At 34.5% G+C, this 21,910-nt stretch overlaps 1 protein-coding gene across 1 annotated transcript; it reads right to left on the bottom strand.

The window, feature by feature from the left end:
• Positions 1–5,504: 5,504 nt before the first annotated feature.
• RID2 (S-adenosyl-L-methionine-dependent methyltransferases superfamily protein) lies at positions 5,505–9,905 on the bottom strand. The gene is made up of 10 exons (XM_039033681.2): positions 9,423–9,905; positions 8,924–9,089; positions 8,593–8,668; positions 7,989–8,072; positions 7,819–7,874; positions 7,558–7,614; positions 7,056–7,105; positions 6,768–6,920; positions 6,013–6,148; positions 5,505–5,897 (listed from the first exon to the last, which is right to left on the bottom strand). Exons 2-10 carry the CDS (start codon positions 9,020–9,022, stop codon positions 5,742–5,744), a joined length of 867 nt encoding a protein of 288 aa, XP_038889609.1. The 5' UTR covers positions 9,023–9,089; positions 9,423–9,905; the 3' UTR covers positions 5,505–5,741.
• Between the last annotated feature and the right edge of the window lie 12,005 nt (positions 9,906–21,910).

Below are 21,910 nucleotides of genomic sequence, written 5' to 3'. Positions count from 1 at the left end.
CTATCTCAAATAGACAGAGATAGTGCTATGTTTCTATCTATCTCAAATATATGGAGGTAGTGCTCTATCTCTGTCTATCTCAGATAGACAGAGATAGTGCACTATCACTGACTATCTCATCTCTAAACAAATATAGACTGCAAACCATATAGTAAACAGATATTAGTGTTTACCATTGAAGTCTATCACTGTCTATCTGAGATAGATAGAGATATACCTCTATCACTATCTATTTGAGATACAAGAAATAGCCTTTTATCACTACCTATTGACAGGGATAAAATTCTACAACTATCTATCTCAGACAAAGAGAGATAGTGGTCTATCTCTATCTATCTCAATTCAAATGTATCAATAACAAATCCACACAACTAAACAAATATAGATTGCAAATCATATAGAAAAGATAGAAACAGATATTAGTGTTTATCACACTATCTATCTGAGATAGACATAGATAGATCTCTATCTGAGATATTAGTGTTTCTATTGATGTCTATCACTGTTTATATCAGATAGACAGAGATAGCGCTCTAGTACTATCTGTCTCATCTCCATCTATCTCAATTCAAAGTTATGAATAGATCCACTCAACTAAACTAATATAGAGTGCAAACCATATGGAAACTATAGAAATGGATATTAGTGTTCAATGTCTATCGCTGTCTATCTAAGATAGATAGAGATAGTATTCTATCTCTATCTATCTTATGTATCTCAGATAAACAGTGATAAAAGATAGACAGAGATAGAACTCTATCTTTGTCTATTTCAAATAGACAATGATAGAACTAAGATAGACAGAGATAGCACGCTATGATTATTATCTTAGATAGACAGAGATAGTGCTCTATCACTATCTATCTCATCTCTGTCTATCTCAATTCAAAGTTATGAATAGATCCACTTAACTAAACAAATATAGAGTGTGAACCATATAAAAACTATAGAAACAGATATTAGTATTCAATGTCTATCATTGTCTATCTGAGATGGACAAAGATAGTATTTTATCTTTGTCTATCTGTAATCTATCTCTGTCTATCTAAGATAGACAGAGATAAAGCTCTATATCTGTCTATCTTGATTAAAATTTATCAACAATAGATGGATTGATGTTAAAGTTTTTGCTAAAGTTCCTAAGATAGATAGTTGACATAATGCACAACAAGTATGTATTAATGTTTAAGCTCTATCTCTCATTATTGATGATTCAGCTTTCATTATTTTCTTTCCTTTGCCTTTGCTTCCATCAACTATGACTATTTTTTTTCCTTACCATCTAGTTAATCAAAATTAGGTTCAATAATTTTATTAAGTATGATTAAATAGAAGAATTGATTAAATGAAAAGAAAGGAGAATGATTATTACCTTGAAGGATATGATGATAGATTGTGTTGGGGTTGTTACCTTAAATTTTGTAGGGTCTTATAGTTTGTAATTGTAATGTACAAATATCTTATTTATTTAATAAAATATATGATGTTTTATATCAATTTTAGTTGCATTAACCACAAACTAATAAACTAAAATCCACGGTTATCCTATAGCTTAAATATGTATGTAAAGACATACGGGTGGATCATGTTTAAGTGATAACCTAAATGGTCTGTAATAGATGGATAAGGTTGGATACCTTATCATCCTGGTGACACTACGAGTATGGTCTGCTTTGTAGATGTTACAATCGTTATAAAGTGCTACAAATGATCTGATCCTAATCATTCATGTAGAGACATATGAGCGAGGATATTCTATACAAAGGAGTTTGTATAAGACCGGACCACGAAATGTTTAGTCTTATTATATAACACCGTTCATAATAGAGACTTACATTTCACCAGGATGACCATAGGTAACATGATCTGAATCCTAAGTGAGTTGTGAACTCCTGTCTATGAAAGCGGTCCTTTGATTTGTATGGGTGAGAGTGGCTAGACCGCCGACTCAATAAGCTTACCATTTTGAGAATTCGTCTGATTGGAGAGCTGGGAACATAGCTACACAAGAAGGAATTCACTCTTTCCCCAACGTCGAGACAAGTAGATAAATTACTCCCTTAAGGGCTGATTCTGGGGCTTGAACAATATGGCGCCACACCCTCTCTTGGCCTGAGAGGGGTTTGATCATAATTGGACTAAGATTTATTGTTCATTAGAGGGATCAGTGGTACTTAAGGAGTTAGATGTAATTAAAAGGACAAAACGATAATTTTGGCCCCACTGTACTTACGAGCAATTTGTGAATGGTCATCGTACTGTTGACTGGTTATATCAAATGGACACAAAAATATATCTATAGTGCGAAGAGTGCAACTGTCGGTCTTTAGTGGAGAGTGCAACTGTCGGTCTTTAGTGGAGTACCCGACAATTAATAGATGGTGTATAATTTAATTGAAGGAATTTAATTAATTATTCACGTACAATTGAAGCTTCAAGCTACAGATCCATGAGGTTCCTTTGGTAGCTCAACGGGAATAAATGAAAGTCTGTTTTTGGATTAATTTGAATTGTTCAAATTAATTGAGGGAATTAATTATATAATTAATTTAAGTTTAATTATATATGATATAATTACTATAATGTATTTGATACATTATAATATAAAGTATACTTGAGAGAAAATAAATATTTGAATATGATTCAAATATTAATTATATGAATTGGATTCATACAATTAAGTTTAATATAGATGGAATTTATATTAAAAGTCATTGGTAAGAGATGATTGAAAATATAGGTTATATTGTATTTGATACAATATAGAAACTATAGGTTAGATGTTATATTTGATATAACATATAGCTTAATATATATTATATGATAAGGTAGTTATCATATATATATAGATATATATATTAAATGTTTTATTAAATAAATTAAATTAAATTTATTTAATTTATTAATTTATTTAAAAAAAAACTATTTTTGGGAGGGAGTTGTTATCATCCTAGAGAATACCAAGGTTCCTTCGTGGTGGTGCCCAATTAGATATTGAGAGTTTTTCACAGTGAAGATAAAATCTTCAAAGGTAAGGGTTATTGAATCTAATTTTTATTCTTCTGTATTTTCATTATGAGCATGTTATAATTTCTATACTAAATGCATACATTGATGTTCTTCTGTAAAATTCTGTATTCTGTGAAAATTGAAAAATTGGGACAATCTGCTTCCGCTCAAGGACCTTTAACTGGGTTCTTCAAATTGTAACCTTGAAAAATTGAAAGCAACAATGGGAGAAGAAGATGAATATGAAGTAGAATTTGGTTCAAGAGGAAAAGGCGGCAAAATAAGCAACGGAGATCGGTAGGTGATTATTGATGAAGGAGAGACCAAAAAATCGAAAGCAGCAACAGCGAGATAGAGAGCGATAGACAAAGATTGGTTGTTATTGCAAGAAGATGACATAGAAGACGGACACGGGTATCGGGCGGCTTTGGGTAGTCCGATTTAATCGTTATCGGGTCGCGATTTTTTGTGTGGACAGGGATAATTTCGGTATTTCACTTTTTGGATTGGGTTTTCTTTCATCGATTTTGGGTTCTTTTTAAATTTTACTATCCACTATAAATAGTTTAAACCTTTTTATTAATTTTGAAAAGTCCCCTAAAATGAATATCAAATTAAAACTAAAACTAAGAAGGCGGAAAAATAATAATAATGATTTGATTTCTTTATTGGCAAAGGGAAAGGAAATTATAAGTTATATGAATTGAGAGCCCGTTCATATTCGTTTCACAATCATCCCTCTCCGCTTCAACAATTCCTGTGTTCGAAGTTAATTACGAAGAGAGATGGCTAAAGTAAGTAAAACAATTCCGTTCTTGAATAATGATGTTTGGATTAACGAAGCTATAGATAGTCTGAGATTTATTAAAGATGTTTACAGAACCGATTCACAATTTTTAGAACTTATTTTGCCATATTGCATTATTGACCAATTGATGCATATTGGGAAAAGTTCCAAAGGGAGAGACCTCACTCTCGAACAAACAAAATGTGGAAAAACTTTTATGAAAAAGGTTTGGTAAGGATTATACTAATTCTACAATCAAGAGAATGCAACATAAAAAAGAACTGTTCAAATGGATGAATTTATGAGGCGAAGATGAAGGAGTTAGAAAATAAGGTGAGGAACATTGAAGGTCGAGTGATACAAGTTTATTAAAAGAAAAAAAATCTAAAAACAAAGTCGTCAAATAATATTTTTTTGGCTATGATGATTTCTCGTCAAGTAAGAAGAAACTAAGATGTGAAAGAACAATTGAATTTGAATACAACACTACTAAGAGTAAGGTGCTGAAAATGATAAAGAGAGAAGCACAGATTTGTGAGGTTCCCTCTTCGAATAATAAAAAAACGTAGCTTTGAAAGAGCTGTTCGAACAGGACACAATAATAATAATAGTGAGATATTATAGAGATGAAAAATCTCATAGCTTTTTTAAGAAATGCAATGCAGAAGAGATAGTTTTGTGCTGTTATTCATATGGCCAGAGGAAAAATAACATTTCATTTGTATAGTTTAGATTAATTGATTGATTGATTCCACTGTTTTATGTTCATAAATAAGTTCTCGAATAATATTATATGAATCATTATTTGGTTGGATTAATTCCATTATAATATTCTTAGATTTGTTATCAAATGTTTATTCGCATTTCTTTAGTTCAATGGTTGGTTTTGGATACAGATGGGGCGAAAAGAAAAGCTATTAGCAAACCAAATGCCCCTATTAACCTTCTCCAATGGGGGTTTATTTTACATTTCACCGTTTTATTTCTCTTTAGAAAAATAGTTAAAAGACGTTTCAATTAAAGAAATAGTATTTTACAATGTCTGAATAGTTGTAAACATTTGAAGAGAGACAACAAAATTTATGAAATTTTGAACTGCAAACAAATTTATCAAACATATTTACTTTTAGTCCGTGACATTTCACATCTATAATCCAAATCATACTCATGTATAAAAAGATAAATTACTTCCTCAAATAATAAGACGTGACTGTTACTCAAGTATATCTTAACGACTAAATGTGATATTTCATATTCATGATCTCAAATTGATACACAAAATGATATCACTACTTTTTCTTGTAACTACTTCAACCTAAATAGTTGTAACAGAGCAAGTTATTATACATTCAATAAATCTCCAATATTAGATCGTGAGATTTTATATGTTGTGGCCTAGATCACTCATAAACAAAAAGGAAAACACCACTTTGCCTTAGACATTACTTTTATTTCAAAATTTCTTTCTTTGTTATCTACTTCTTACCAATGATTTAGAAATCAACCAAATTTTGAAGTATAGAAAAAATAACCTTTAAAAACTTGTATTCGTTTTTTAAATTTGACTAAATATTCGACCATTGTACTTAATAAATATGTAAATCATTGTAAGAAATTGAAAGAAAAAAAGCTTAATTTTCAAAGAACAAAAACAAAAAACGAAATTAATTACCAAACGGGACCTAAATCAACACCAAACTTAAATCTCTTAAACCAAAAACATTTTTTCTCTAATAATAAGAATAAGAATAATAATACATTGTGGATACTACAAAATTTCACTCTACTTCAACCCATTCACCATATACACAATATATATATATATATGGTTGAATTTGATGACAACAAAATTCAATTAAAGCCCAATTAATTTTTTTTTCAAAGACAAAAAATTCTATATATAATATTTTAAGTAATTTCTCACAAGAAAAAAAAAATGTAATATTCAAAAACGAGCCTTGCGTTTACGAGCCGTGTATTTAGAGTCAGGAGGCACAACGTTCCCTTTTCTTCTCATCTGTTCCTTCTTTTTCAGTACCCATTCTCTTCCTTTGCCTCTCTTTGTGATTTTTTGCCTTTTCCTTGGTGCTGCCATACGAACCTACAATCCAAACGATGCATTTTACAATCATCTCCAAATCTAAACCATATATTCATGTATACATCAAAGGAAAGTTGTGTTGAAAGAGAGTCGAATAGGCAGAATAAAAGCATACGGTTTGATTTTCATCATCTTCACCAATATCATCATCAGAACCGCTCTCATAGTCTCCATCCTTTCCCTTGGGAACAGTTGTACTAATGGATGGCGGACCGCAAGTGAGCACCAGGTACTCTTTTCTACTCCTCGCACTGTGTTTGTATATATATCATGCTTAAGTTAGCAATCCATCCAAATTCCCATAATTGATACCTAACTAACTATACCAACAATTGACATCATCTGAATGTCTTTCTAGAATCACGATAAGATATCACTTTGCTTCGCTTTTCACTTCATCTAGCAACTTCTTTGCTTTGAGAATAAAACTAGCATATAGCATATACCCTCGTTGTACAACCTATAGAATAGGTTCTATTCAAGGACATTATATCCTCCATTATATTGATGACATATTTTTGCTTTGAGAATAAAACTAGCATATAGCATATACCCTCGTTGTACAACCTATAGAATAGATTCTATTCAAGGACATTATATCCTCCATTATATTGATGACATATTTTTGCTTTGAAAATAAAATTAGTAGATACCCTCCATTATATTGAACTCAAGGACACGATTGTACAATCTATAAAACAGATCCTATTTAAGGTTGTTATACCCTCCATCATTATATTGATGACATACAATTTTGTAAGGGGGCATAAAAGCAGAGGGGAAAAACTTGAGATCAGTAAAACGCAATGTAGAAAAATTTTGAATAAGGTTTCAGGATACATTGTTTATTTCAAAAAGATAAACATATACCTGTGTGGGTAATCAACGACTACACCACCAGCAAATCCTGCGCGCATAGCAAAACCAAGAATCAACTCACGTTGATGCACATTTTCAGGATAAACTTGCAACACTGCTCTTGCGCCCCTTGCTAAGCTTTTGTATAGTGATTCAAAGAATGCCCTAAAATGATTTGAGCAAAAAAAAGAAAGAAAGATAAAAAGTAAAGACGTATTTCGTTTATGAATCTAATTCATCTGTCAATATTTCAAGCAGCATCCCCATTCTTAAAGATCGGGAGAAATTTGTAAGACATACTTCAATCTTAGTCGCGGATTATGAGAGGACTTGTCAGCGTTGCACAACCACTGTACAATTATAACAAATAAAATAAATAAAGAAAAATAGAAGATCAATTAATAAGATAAAAGCATGGGAAACTCTACAGAAGCTTTGACTTCACAAGTACACTGAGCAATGAAATATGTTTGTGCCAAAAATTTAACAAGAAACTAATTTGTTAAAAAAAAAAACAGAGAAGCAACCTTTAAGAGGAACTTTTAACGAAGTGAGGCATCCTCCTCAAATTATCAACTTATAAACTCCTAATTGATATAATAATTTACGAATTGCACTTCAACTCCCAAAGCTATTAAATTTTTCATGAAATCATGAAAGTAAGAAACAGAAAGGATGAGGCAAGATCTTGATAATATTACACTTTGAAACATATTAATAAAAATTGAAACTTAAACCCCACCGCAACCTTACAATGATAAATGATCACTCAATAACCACAAACAAAAGCAAAGTGGCAAACCTGAACTGCAGAGATACTAATAGCCCCATCAATAACTCCATGACGAATTCCTAAGCCCTGCAACAGAATGCAAGTACAAATGATTCAGGAATCTTTTTAAAATAAGATAAACTTCATCTCGTATTGTAATTAGATTTTGATTGTTACTAGAAAAGAAAATATTCTTTTAAATAAATTGATCACTTTAATAAACTACGCAGTCTTCTAAAAAAGATGAGGACAAATGCAAACTAGTTTGGTTGATTCTCACGAATGAAGTACCTGACCCATGTCACCAAGTAAAAGGTCACCATCAGTCTCCCGCTCCAATGCAACATCTGAATTTGTTTAAAAGAAGAGGAGCATTTTAAAGACGGCAAAGTGAAGGAAGTTCCTGGAAGTAATAATATATTTGACTATATAAATCAGATTAATTTAAATCATTCACGTACTAAGCATTGATTGAGAGATATCCAAACCAATCCATTGGTGTCCATGCTCAGACAATGTTTCCCCACTAAGACCTGATCCACAGCCTGAAGTATTCAAAGAGCATATGTGTTCAGAAAAATCCTTTCAAAGGCATACAAGAACTTGAAACTACAAACTGATATTGAAGCATGAAATCTGAAAGCTAACTAAAAAGCATGCATTGTCCAATTATCTTTCATCAAACACGATAATACATTGTAGTCTATTGCCACATCAAATGGACTTGAATGTATCATTCACATTGAATTCCATAAGACACTAAAAGGATGTATATAAACATAGAAAAAAAATAGAAGATTTATGCTCAAGTTCATCATCTAAGACACATGAGAAAAAGAAAATAGTAATTATAAACTGCTTGAACAAATCAAACCATTCTATCCACTTTCAATTAAAGCTTCATAAATAACTTCAAAAGCAGCAAGAAAGTGAAATAGTTTGTCGTGCTATTCACGTCCATTTCATAATCAACGATTTACTATTTCAGAAGCCCATAAGAGGTATGCACTTGAAGCTTTCAATTTTAAGGTTTGAAGACTAATACATGTGGAGAAAGACAAATACCAATATCAAGAAGCAATCTGGGGACTCCGTCATCAGGCAAAGCAAGAAGCTCCAATGCTCTATCTGTGATTTTTGCCTTCAAGATACACCAAAATAAAATAAGCAAACTCACACAGCATGGAGAAAGAACTTCTATTTTTCTAAAATGTCCAGCACCCTGCTTCTAAAAGCCAGAAACAAAGTAAGTAGCCTCAATTAAACTTACCAGTGATAAATCCTCTTCCATAACTAGAGTGTTCTATTTGAGCTAGATAATACATATTGCTGCCACTTTCTAAGACCAAAATTTAAACTTGGAAAGCCATCATTTAAAGATCACTGGTAGGCCTACCTGAATTTCAATGATACGCGAGGATGAAGTATACTTTCGAGCCTCAGCATCGTTGTAGAATATTTCTGGAGGAGCTTGCAGTTCTGGTCTTGACGCCATATTCAAGCAGGGAAGAGAATGTATGCAATAGGGAAAAATAATTCCGAATCCTCAAAAATTCTAAAACCTAAATTAAAAAAGTATGATCATCAAGTGAGCTAACTCCGTTCCATCTTCCCCAATGGACAGACCAAGGCAATTTCAGCAGAGATTAAAGAGATATACAGATGAACAATGCTTCAAGCAACAGATACATTAAAGAAATCAAAAAGTAATAGTGTTGCAGGAGTTCGAAAAGTCCCCATTTGGCTGATATGCTTTCGTTGGTACGATGGTATTGTTACAAAGCAAATATATAAATAAATATAGGGAAACTACTTCAGTATTCTTTGATTACAGAAGTGGTAGTTAGAAAATTTTCAGGCGAGAAGAAAGACAGAGATGAAGGTTGAGAAAATACCAGACAAAAGCGAGGGCACTTAACCGGAGAGGGGTGGCGGCGACAGGAGGAGGAGACGGCGTGAAGAAGAAGAAGAAGACGATGAAGAACGTGAGAATGAGAGGAAGAAGAAGGGTTTTAGGACAACGGGATACGTGAAATGTCAAAATTGCCCCTCAGTTAAAAAAAAAAAAAAACCTAAGTTCTCGCAGTTGCAGCGTGCTTCTCCCGACGGCCGGCTACGACTTCGATGACCGGCGGCGACTACAACTTCGGAAGCGGCTGGGAGGGACGGTGGCTACGAATTCATATTTTTGAGATTTGATTGAAATTGGTGTTCTTCGTCTTCTTGTGTTTGTTTGGATTGGTTCATAGTAACCAAAATCAAGTGGTGTGTTTTGATTTTTGTAAAAAAGAAAAATGGAAATAATTGTATTTTTTTGTAAAATTCTGCCGCACATGACATATATTTTAATCTCTAAACTATCCCTAGTATGGTGGATTAACTGATTTTTTCGAGTATTATGTAATTGATATATGGTATAAAAATTCTCAATAGAAATATAATATAAATAGAATCGTCTGCTATGAAATCGTGTATCAATTCTCGATAGTAAATGGAATCTTCATATAATCTAATGGATTCAAGAGATAAAAGATGCTAGATTTTTCTCGTAGTTTAAAATATGAATGGACGGTTTCATATTTTTTATATTTGATTTAGCCACTTTTCAAAAATATTCAAAATTAATCAATCTTTAATTTGTTTTATCACCATTTTGATTTTAATTTATAACATATCTTTAGCGTGTTTCATTATTTTAAATTTGAATTAAATTTTTTTATCCTGATTAGGATTTTACTTAATATTTTATATATATTATCGTCTAACAAATTGTATATTTCATTTAATGCTATCAATTTTTTATATTTTTTAATTACCTTTTATTCATTATCATCTTATTATATTATTATACCATTAATTTGTCTTTTTCACAAACAAATAAGTATTCACTTTTCCAGTTTTTGCTATGCTTCTAAACCGAATTAGGCTTCTTTTATAGATTTTGTAGTGGTGGAACTATAAATATTTGAAGCTTAAATGAAAATAAAATTATGAATACGATGCAATTGTAAATAAACGATCTTCCTTTTTTATTTTTCTCTCCCAAATTATATTTTAGTATTAAATTATATTTTATCTAACCAATAAACAAAAACTTGCTAATTTTTCTCTCCAATTTATATTTGAATTTATCTTTTATTATTAAATTCGATTTTATTTAACTAACTTTCGATTTGTTTAAATGTTTTTTACAAATTCAATTGTATCTAAGTTTTTTTTTTAATTATTATCAATTTTTTATTCATATTTTGGATGTTATCAAATTAATTTGGTGTTCTTCCTCTTCTTGTGTTTGTTTGGATTGGTTGATAGTAAGACCTTCATGGGAAATTAGGGTTTTAGTTTATATAGGGTTGAAAAATGGTTTGGTACTTTTCCCAATTCCTACAGATTTAGCGCCAGTTTAGATTTTTTTTATTATTATTAATGAAAATATTTTCAATGCTAATATCTGTAAATGAACTTACTCATTTTTCTTTGTTTAAAAATTGTCTTAATATTTCTTTTATAAAAAGGGTTTAAAATATACTTTGTAAGAGTTTCATTGCCATATATTTCAATTGTTTTCAAAATTAAACACTTGAAAAATTAACCAAACACATCCTTAATTTGCATAGGGCCCATTTGGATTGACTTAAGAAAAAAATGTTTTTCAAAAAGCTCAATTTTATTTAAACACTTTTGATCAAAACGGTTTAAAATACACTTCAAAAACTATTTTCAGTTGCTACCAAAGACTTCAAATTTTTTTCTAAAATGACTTATTTTTTAAATTAAACATTTGAAATTGTATTTCAAACACACCCTTAATTGGGAAGAGGTGTCACATCCCTTCCCAAATTACCCTCTTAATCTGAGAAGAGATGTGAAGAAAGCAGTTGTCAACCCTCTTATGACAACTACTGCCCAACATACTCTGTAAACTTGTGTCCTTGGCTTCTGTTAGACCAGACTATCAGGTTATTATTATCCAAAACTTCACATACAATCACAGCGAACAACCCAAAACATAAAGACTACTACTAAACAAAGTGTCAACTCCAACATACATTACAATTTCAGAAAAAATAGACCTATTTACAACAACAGTTTGATATTAGCTCTACCCCGTTCCCTATGACATGTACATATAAAACCAGGATTTCAATAGGACTTAATGGACCACTTAAACATCAAGCCTACTATGATTCTTGAGTAGTGATTGACTGGCAGAACCGCTAGGCTTCGGGATATCGACTGTCACTTGGGGAGGAAAACATTAAAAAGGGTGAGCTTTAATGCCCAGTAAGTGACTTCTTTTAAGGAAACATGCTTTCATTAACTCATGATATAAACGTGTTTATAACAAAATATTTACATTCATATTCCAGGGTTCAGAATTAAGAATTAAAAAATGTAAAATCATAGCATGTAACCCCTAGACTAAAACTCATCAATATTCCTTGTAAAATTCTTCTACTCTCTTGCCTGAACATGTAGGAGAGGCTTTTTGCACGATCCCTAATAATCTTAGTTGAGAAAGAGCTCTTTTGCTTGATCTCATCAATGTCAATAACATAGATCTTACGTGCATGTAGAACTGGATATGATCCCGCTTACCTAGCATACCTTCGATAGCAAGGATCGTCACGTAACTGGATACCTAACAATACCTTTGGTACCAAATGCTCAGGAGTAGGTCTTACATAGCAAATATACATGTTAACATCATAAACATCATACTCATCATCATACTTAAGGAAATCAGTAAATAACTCATTTTAAATGCTAAGTCATGGTATAAAACTCAAGTGGAACACATGAAAATTATATGTAAAAACTGTGTTTAAATCATTAACATGCATTCATGCTTGACTCCCTTTACTTAAAGCATGCGCTAAAACATCACGATTAAAGTAACTATGTGTTGGAAAGATCAAGTTAAATCTGATTATGCGTTGAAAATTCATAAGTAAAATACTTAGCAAATATTTTGAAAACTAGTCACTCACTATCTTTGAGTTACTTCCTTAAAGGATTGTAGGTTTCCCCTATATGTGTCTGCCCTATAAGAATAATAAGAGCCTTTGGTTAACATCTTAGCTTCCTCTCGAGCTTAACTTATTATCCAAGGTAACACATAATAAGCCTCAAATCTAGTTCAACGCATCGTTTCATTTCTTTTTCTACTCGACACATCCTCAGTATAATGTATTTAACGCATAACCACACTTAACCAAACTTTTACCTTATTACCAACTAGTGTGTGTGTTAGCTCGCACAAGATACTCTTAGGCGTCAAAGCATGCTGGCTTCACCTATGCGATGATCGCTTACTCATACTTACGTCTGCTGGTCAACTACTTACTTATGCGTGGTTTGCAACTGCCTGCTTGTTCATCCAACCAAAATTTCATATTTCACTTTCAGCTTGAATAACTTAAATTCTAGATACAATCTCATGAAAAATCCTTCTAGAAACTTATTCCTAAATATCTCAACTACCTTACTTTAGAATTCTAGCCTATGGTTCTTTTCCTCTGAGCTTAAAACTCATCAATTCTTACAACTTGTCCACATGGCCTTAGATTCTCAAATACTTGAAGAAATTATTCAACTTATAGCTCAAACCCCTGGAAATTCCTCTCTGGAAACCTTGTCTCAACACCTTCAAACTCCAAACTTAAGTTTGCAAAAATTATCCTCCCTTAACTCACATAAAATGCCAAAACCAAGCACCTCCATTCAAACTTTCCTATTATACTAAAGTTGCATGGTTATTAAGTTTCTTAAAATGACAATTTGGGCCTCTAAGCACGCCACGAAGCCTAATAATTAAGTGTTTAAATGAATGCTTTAGTCTCTTACCAATGCCCAAGCCCGCGTTCATGCTGGCCTTCTGCCTCGGCAAATGCATACCATGGCTAACGCTGCATCCCTTACCTCTAACACGCCTCAACACTCCTCGGGTATCATGCGCTCACTTAGGAAACCTCAATTGCCTGCCTACTATCCATCCTAGGCCTTCACTGACCTCTAAGCCCTTGATGCATACCTCCTGTTACACTTAATCGAGTTTTCACCACATTCCAAAAAACTAGTGTTCTATAGGGTCTCCTATACAAAACTTCATATGGAGCCATGCTAATGCTGGAGTAGTAACTGTTATTATAAGTGAACTCTACTAACCACAAGTGGGTATCTCAGCTACCCTTAAATTGTAACACATAGGCTCTGAACATATCCTTCAGGGTTTGGATCGTTCGTTCGGATTGTCCATCCGTCTGTGATGAAAGGTTGTATTGAGATGTAACTTAGTACCTAGCGCCTTCTGTAATCTGGGCCATAACCTTGAGGTAAACCTCAGATCCCTATTTGATACAATGGATACTAGAGCTCCAAACTGGCTCACAACTCGATCAACATACATCTTAGCTAGCTGATCAAGAGTAGAGGTGGCTTTGACCAGTAAAAATTTTACCGTCTTTATCATCCTGTCAACCTTTACCCAAATGCCATCATAGCCAGTGGGTGTCCTGGGTAAACCAAATAGAAAGTCCACAGTCACATGTTCCCATTTCCATTTAGGCACTAGAAGCAGGTTCAATAAAGCTACAAGCCTTTGACGTTCTAGCTTAACCTGCTGACAAATCAAACATTTATCTACATAACTGACTATGTCTTTCTTCATTCCGGGCGACCAGTAAGATTTCTTCAACGTCATGTACATTTTGGTGCTACCTGAATGTATGGCATAAGTCGAACTATGAGCCTCTTCTAGCACTGTATTTTTCAATGCTTCATTATCAGGAATGCATAACCTGCCTTCCTTCATCAAAGCTCCATCCTGTCTCAAAACATAATCTGATCTTTGCTGCTGATTAACTTCGCCAATCAACTTACTGAAATTAGGGTCTGCTATTTGAGCTATGATGATATCTTCTACTAATGTGGGCCTTACCTGAAAATGAGCTACCATTTCCCCCAAATGACCTACTGTCAATGTTGCATTGGCTCTCCTATATTCTTGCAATAATCTTCCCTTTAAAGAACCCAACGCATCTTTGGTGCAACTCGATTTCCTACTAAAAGCATCTGCTACTAATTAGCTTTACCTGAGTAGTATTCAATAGTGCAATCATAATCTTTAATTAACTCAACCCATCGTCTCAAATTTAGTTGCTTCTGGTCAAAAATATATTTTAAACTCTTATGATCTGTAAAGATATGACATTTCTCACCATATAGGTAATGTCTCCAAATCTTCAATGCTAGCACAACAGCTGCTAGTTCTAGATCATGAGTAGGGTAGTTATCCTCGTGCTTCTTCAGTTGTCTGGATGCATAAGCTACGACTTTACCATCCTGCATCATTACACATCTCAATCCTTGTCTGGATGCATCACAATAAATCTCAAACTTCTCCCCTGGAACTGGAAAGGTTAGGATTGACGTCATTACCGATCTTTGCTTCAAGTCTTGAAAACTTCACTTACAGTTATCTGTCCAATCAAACTTGGCATCCTTTTTGGTTAGACTGGTTAATGGAAGAGCTATCTTGAAAAAGCCCTCTATAAATCTCATGTAGTAACCTGTCAGCCCAAGCAAACTACGTAACTGAGGTAGGTCGCTCCCATCTAATTAGAGCTTCAATCTTCTAAGGATCAACGCTAACTTCTACTACAGACACTATGTGTCCTAAAAACATGACTTGGACGAGCCAAAACTCGTATTTGCTGAACTTAGCATATAATTTTTTTTGACGTAATGTTTGCAACACTATCCTCAGATGCTCCCTATATTCTTCTTTACTACCTAAATAAACCAGGATATCATCTATAAAAACAATTACAAACTGATCTAAATATGGATGAAATATCCTATTCATCAAATCTATAAACATTGTTGGGGCATTAGTCAGGCCAAATGGCGTCGAATGGGTTGTTTAAAGAGCAGTAGAATGTTGAGTTAGCTCTGCTAACTAGGAACTCATAATGCCCATATCTAGCCTAAAAGGTTGTCTTAGGAATATCTGACTTCCTAATCGTTAACTGGTGGTAACCTGATCTCAAATCCATTTTAGAAAATACCAATGCTCCCTTTAACTGGTGAAACAGGTTGTCAATACGAGGTAACAGATATTTATTTTGTATAGTTACCTTATTCAACTGTCTGTAATCAATACATAGCTTGAGTGTGTCGTCTTTCTTCTTTACAAATAGAATTGGCGCTCCCCAAGGCGACACACTGGGCCTGATATAACCCATTTCTACCAGTTCTTGCAAATGAGTTTTCAATTCCTTTAGCTCAACTAGTGCCATCCTGTAAGGTGCTTGAGAGATGAGTGTGATCTTTAGAATCAAATCTATAGTAAAACCCACCTCTCTATCTGGTGGTAATCCTTGTAACTCTTTATGAAATACATCAATGAACTCTTGCATCACAAGAACATCTTCTGGTCCAAACTTCTTCCACTGTGAATCTGTTACATGCGCCAAGTACGTTGCATAACCTTTTACTTAATAACTTCCTGGCCTTTACTACTGAGTAAAAATCCCCGCGGAGTCGGGTCGGAGTAAGGAATCCCTGGTTTGACCAAGGATGGAGGTCAAGCCGGGTCCCCGATCGAGGACAGGGTAGGGACGGGAAGGGTATCCTCACCCCGATTCCGTCCCCGACCTCGACCCTGATTAATTTTTTTTATTTTTTAATATATATATATAATTATATATATAATACATAAGTATATGTTAATTTAAAAAATATTTATATAGTTATAAATAATTATATATATTATTTAAAAAATCAGGAATAGGTCCCCATGGGGACCCGTTTCCCCTGACATGGATGGGGAAATACTCCCTATGGGGACGAAGATGGGGAATCCCCTCGCCATGCCTCATTGTCAACCGTAGCTGAAATTAGACAAGTAGGGAACATTTTCCTTTCTCCTACAAAAACACCTCTGTTTGACCTAGTAATCTAAATATCATTTCCTTCTTATGACAGTTAATAGTTGCATGGTATTTAAACAAGAAATCCATCCCTAAAATAGCATCAAACTCTAGCAGTTTTAAGGGAATCAAATATATCACCATGCTCTGTTCCTCTATTACAAATACATAGTCTCTATAATAGTTATTAACTATCAGCACATCAACAGCAGGGGTAGAAATAACTAACTCATCAAGTATAGTTTCTAGCACCCCATCAATATTCAATGCAAATATGCTAGAAATAAATGAATGGGTCGCCCCTGGATCAAATAATACATAAGCAGGTCTATGATAAATAAAGACCATACCTGTAATAACATCTGGTACTTCCTTAGCCTCCTACTAGGTCATGGTGTAAACCCTGCCCCTACTGATGTGGCCGTCCTGCTGCACCCTTCTACTTGGCACTACTAGTGCCCTCATCACCTGTCGTGCCTACCTTAGGCTATATCACTATCTAGAATGTTGCCTTCTGCTCAGTCTATGCCCCTGGAACTAATTGGGGACATTCCCTCCTGTAATGCCTAGGTTGCCCATACTGGTAGCAAACATTTTGTCCTTCATAGCACTGTCCTAAATGATATTTGCCACATCTAGTACATTAGGGCTTCCTATCTATATTGGCCACTGACTCTCATGTATGTCTGGATCTAGATCCTCAACTATCTAACTGGATTTCTGCCTACCTCTTCTCTGTTGACTGTATGTTTTACTACCCTGAAAGGTCACTGGCCCACTGAAACGGGGCTTAAAATTTTTCCTGCCCGATTCTCTTTGAGTAAACTTCTTCTTTTCTCCTCTAGAGGCTTCACTGTCTTGCCTGTCCCCTATTAGGCTCTCCTTCACTCGTATCGCAATCTCCACTAATTGGAAAAGATCCTTCCAGTTAGTTGTAGCAGTAACAGAAGTTTGTATCTCCCTTCTCAGCCCACTCTCAAAATGTCTACATCTGTCATTTTCTTCATCTATAATCATAGAAGCATACCTAGATAACTCAGTATACTTCTGCTCATATTCAGCAACTGTCATATTACCTTAAACGAGTTTTAGGAACTCATTTCTTTTCACCTCACGATATGAAGTAGGATAATATTTATCTTAAAAAATCCTCTTAAACTCATCCCATGTGCATATCCTATGATCTATTCCTTTTGAAGTTTATCACTCTCCACTACTACTCTCCTCTTTTCTGTAGCAGAAACACCGCTAATTTGACCTTTTGGTCCTCAGAACATCCTGTTACATGGAAACATTTCTCTATTTGAATCAACCATGCCTCAGCATCTGCAACATCAATAGTACCCTCAAATGTAGTAACACCCAGTGCCTTCATCCTCTCAATGCCATACTTTTTCTCGGGATCTATCTGTAGGCTAGCTACTAGCCTCTGAGCAATCCTATCAAATACTCTATCTCCATATAAGGATCTTCTCTCACTTGAGGGGTACTAGACCCGCCCTCACATGTGGCTTCCTATACTACTGGTTCTCTAATCATATCTAGATCCCTTTGAGATACAAGATCTCTAGTAGGGTCACGATCCCTTTTAGCCATCTATCAAGTCAGTCTATCACCTTCTCGTGGCTTGGTTCCTATAACATATACATTATTAAGCTCATAACATCATTCACATGTTCCTAGTCTAATTCATGACTCTCTTTCCCAAAACTGTATGCTCTGATACCAACTTGTCTCACCCCTTCCCGGATTACCCTCTTAATCCGAGAAAAGATATGAAGATAATAGTTGTCGACCCCCTTATGACAACTATGGCCTAACATACTCATGTAAACCTGTGTCTTTGGTTTCTGTTAAACCTGACTAGTAGTTTATAATTATCTAGAACTTAAAACACAATCACAGCAACAACCCAAAGCATACAAACTACTACTAATCAGGGTATCAACTCCAACATACATAACAGTTTAAAAAAAAAAAAATAGACTTATCACAACAATAGTTCGATACTAGCTCTACCCCATTCCCCATGACATGTACATATAAAACCAGGGTTTTAACAGAACTTGGACCACCTAAAAATTAAGCCTTCTATGATTCTTGAGTAGTGAATGACTGACAGAATTGCTAGGCTTTGGGATGTTGACCGCTACCTAGGGAGGAAAACATTAAAAAGGGTGAGCTTTAAATATCCAGTGAGTGACTTCTTTTAAGAAAATATGTCTTCATTAACTCATGATATATATGAGTTAAAAACATTCACATTCATATTCTAGGGTTCAAAATTAAGAATTTAAAAATGTGAAATCATAGCATGTAAACCCTGGACTAAAACTCATCAAAATTCCTTGTAAAATTCTTCTACTCTCTTACCTGAACATGTGGGAGAGGCCTTTTGCTCGATCCCTAATAACCTTAGTTGAGAGAGAGTCCTTTTGCTAAATCTCATCAATGTCAATAATATAGATCCTATGTGCATGTAGAACTGGATATGATCCCTCTTACCTTAACATACCTTTGTTGGGATTGATGTCCTAATTCTCCCGGAGTCTCGTAGTTTGTAAACTTTATACACATTGTTATGAATAAAATAAGAGTTATTTTATTTGCATTTACTCATATCCAATAAACAAAGATTCATGGTTATTGTATGTAAACTTAAGTATGTATATGAGATATACAAGTGGATCATGCCTTAAGTAATAACCTAAAAGGTCTGTAGTATAAGGATTAAACAGGGATACCTTATCCCGGTGGTACTATGGATACGACCCACTTTGTAAAGGTTTAAAAGTGTTGTGAACTGCTACAGATGGTCTGATCCTGACCATTCATGTGGAGATATGTGAGCAAGGGTCTTATACAAAGAGTTTGTATAAGACCGGGCCACGAGATGATTCGTCTCTTTATATAACGCTGTTGATACTTGAGACTTACATCTCACTTAAACGACCATATGTGACATGACCTTAATCCTGAGTGTTTTGGGAACTCCTGCCTATGAGGGCGATTTTTTTATTTGTATGGGTGAGAGTGGCCATATTGGCAACTCAACAAGCCTACTTTTTGGGGATTTGTCTGATTGGGGAGCTGGGAACTTAGTTACACAAGACGGAATTCACTCTTTCCCCGAAACAGGCGTAAGTAGATAGATTGCTCCCTTAAGGGCTGATTCTGGGTCTTGAACATAGTGGCCACATCCTTTCTTTAGAAGAGAGGACCCAGTCATAGTAGGATTATGACTTATTGTTCATTAGAGGAATCAGTGGTACTTAATGAGATAGATGTAACTACTGGAGGAAAACAGTAAATTGGCCCAGCTATACTTACGAGCGATATGTGAAGGGTTATCGCGCTGTTGATTGGTTGATATGAATATAGAAATATATCTGTAGTGAGGAGAGTGCAGTTGTCGGTCTTTAATGGAGTGCCTAACAGTTAACGGATGGTGGATCCAGTGACTAAAGAGTTTAGTCAATTATTCATGTACGGTTGAAGCTTCAAGCTACAGATCGATAAAGTCCCCTTGGTAGCTCAATGGATTCAAGTTGAGAATCAATTCTTGGGGTTAGTTTGAAGTGTTCAAATTAACAAGAGGAAATTCAATTATATATGATATAATTAGTGTGATGTATGAGATACATCAAGTGGAAGATTAATGTAAATATGGTTTACATTAAGTACCATAAATTAGAAAAAAGAACTATAGTTTGTATGTTTCATGAGATGAAATATTAAAACAATAGGTTATAAATATAATATGGTAAGTTGGTTATCATATTTATTTATAATAAATTAATTATACTTTTTCTCTAATAATCGATTGAGTGGGAGGTTATTGGTGGTTTTATGGTAACCGTGAGATAAAAGGAAAAATGTTTTCCTAAAATTAGAAGTTACTTAATTCAGAAAGTTTCTCACGGACAAGCTATCAAATGAAAGTGTTTCATTAAGCGATAATGTGCAGAGATTAAATGATCGTGGAGCATTGACTATATGATAGTTCATTAGCTGATCGTAGCTAAACGATCGCGTGGCTAAGTCTATACGATAGACTGTCATTTACTACACGATTGAGCACATCGTCTATACAATAGACTGTGTTATCTTTTACTTGTTCGATCGTCTACACGATCGTTGTCCTCCTGTCTCTTCTTCAAACCAAGATCATACAGGGCCCACAACTTCTGGATTCTCACACCGAGAATACCAAGATAACCATTGTGGTGGTGTCCTCATTCACTACGTGAATTTAATGTGACTCGATTGGTTCATGGATGTCGTTCATTGGGTTCGTGATTGTTGTGTTCATTGTCTTGGTACTGTGTACCGGTCGTTGCATTCGTATTGCTATACTGTGGACGCTTGTAGATTGATCGAGGGAGTTTGAAGAATGGTTCTTCAAAGGTATGCATACTCTATCCCTTGATTCTATCGTTTAGCATGCTGTAATTTCGTTTTGTGCATGACCTGTTAGTTTATGTTTTTGTACTATAATTATTTATGTTCAACTTGAATGGAATTTGGAACGATGTCTTCCACTGCTCATGGAAATCCTCATGCTTGATTTCCTTCAAATGGTATCGAGCTAGGTTGTTCTGATATTCCAAATTTCACTTCTGTTTTGAACTTCTTTTATAGTCGTGGAGGGTTTTAAGGGTTCTGCTTTGCATTCAAGTGTTAAATGCATTTGTGGATGTGCGTTGACGAATGTTTACTAGTTAATTACCTCTGTTTAAAGCTTTCTTGCAAGATTACAAAGTGTTAATTTATAAGGGCCCTTGCGTTTTTGGGCATAATTAACAAGTAATCGAGTTTGTAATTTAAAGTGTTTAAGTTTGTTGAGTCATTCGTGATTGAGTTTCGAAGCATGGAGATGCAGTTCTCATTGAGGAAGAAGACCAAGGGTTAGTCGTATCGTATAGCCTAAGGTAAACGATCATTGAGTTTTGGCTAAACGGTCGTGTAGAAAAGTTCTGCGTGATCGTGTAGTATTTACTAAACGATCGCTTAGTTAATGCTAAACAATGGAATAAAGAATTTGCTCTATCGCGTAGCGTTGGTTGCTCGATCGTGAGGACGCTGGAGGTAAATGATCATGTGGAGCATTTGATGCTCATCGTTTAATAAAAGGCGCGCGCACTAAACGATCGTGTAGTTAGCATGCTTCATTGCATAGTCACTGACTACACGATCACCCGGTATGCGATACCTCGCGCTTGCTCAGTGATCATATTGTGCTTCACCGCATCGTTGTCATTTAGTCGATCACTTACAACTTGCGTTGCACATTGCGCACTGCACGATCGCGTACCTCATGTTTCATCGCATAGTCAAAGGTACACGATCATTGCTAAACGATTGTTTGAGCATAGGAAGTATAAATACACGATTGAGTAAAGCGTTTACTCTATCGTATAGGTGATCACAAAGATTTGGTACACGATCAA

Source organism: Benincasa hispida, chromosome 6 (genome assembly GCF_027475165.1).
Source record: "Benincasa hispida cultivar pf3 chromosome 6, pf3_genome.v1.1, whole genome shotgun sequence".
NCBI lineage: Eukaryota > Viridiplantae > Streptophyta > Magnoliopsida > Cucurbitales > Cucurbitaceae > Benincasa > Benincasa hispida.
Note: the sequence above shows the minus strand (reverse complement) of the source record. Positions and strands in the feature narration are given on the sequence as shown.

Excerpts from the sequence above, each read along its gene's own strand:
- RID2 (XM_039033681.2), bottom strand. The coding sequence starts at position 9,022 with ATGGCGTCAAGACCAGAACTGCAAGCTCCTCCAGAAATATTCTACAAC. Across the intron at positions 7,875-7,988 it reads TATCTCTCAATCAATGCTTA|ATGTTGCATTGGAGCGGGAG; the intron begins GTACGTGAATGA and ends AAACAAATTCAG. Across the intron at positions 5,898-6,012 it reads AAGATGATGAAAATCAAACC|GTTCGTATGGCAGCACCAAG; the intron begins GTATGCTTTTAT and ends TTTGGATTGTAG.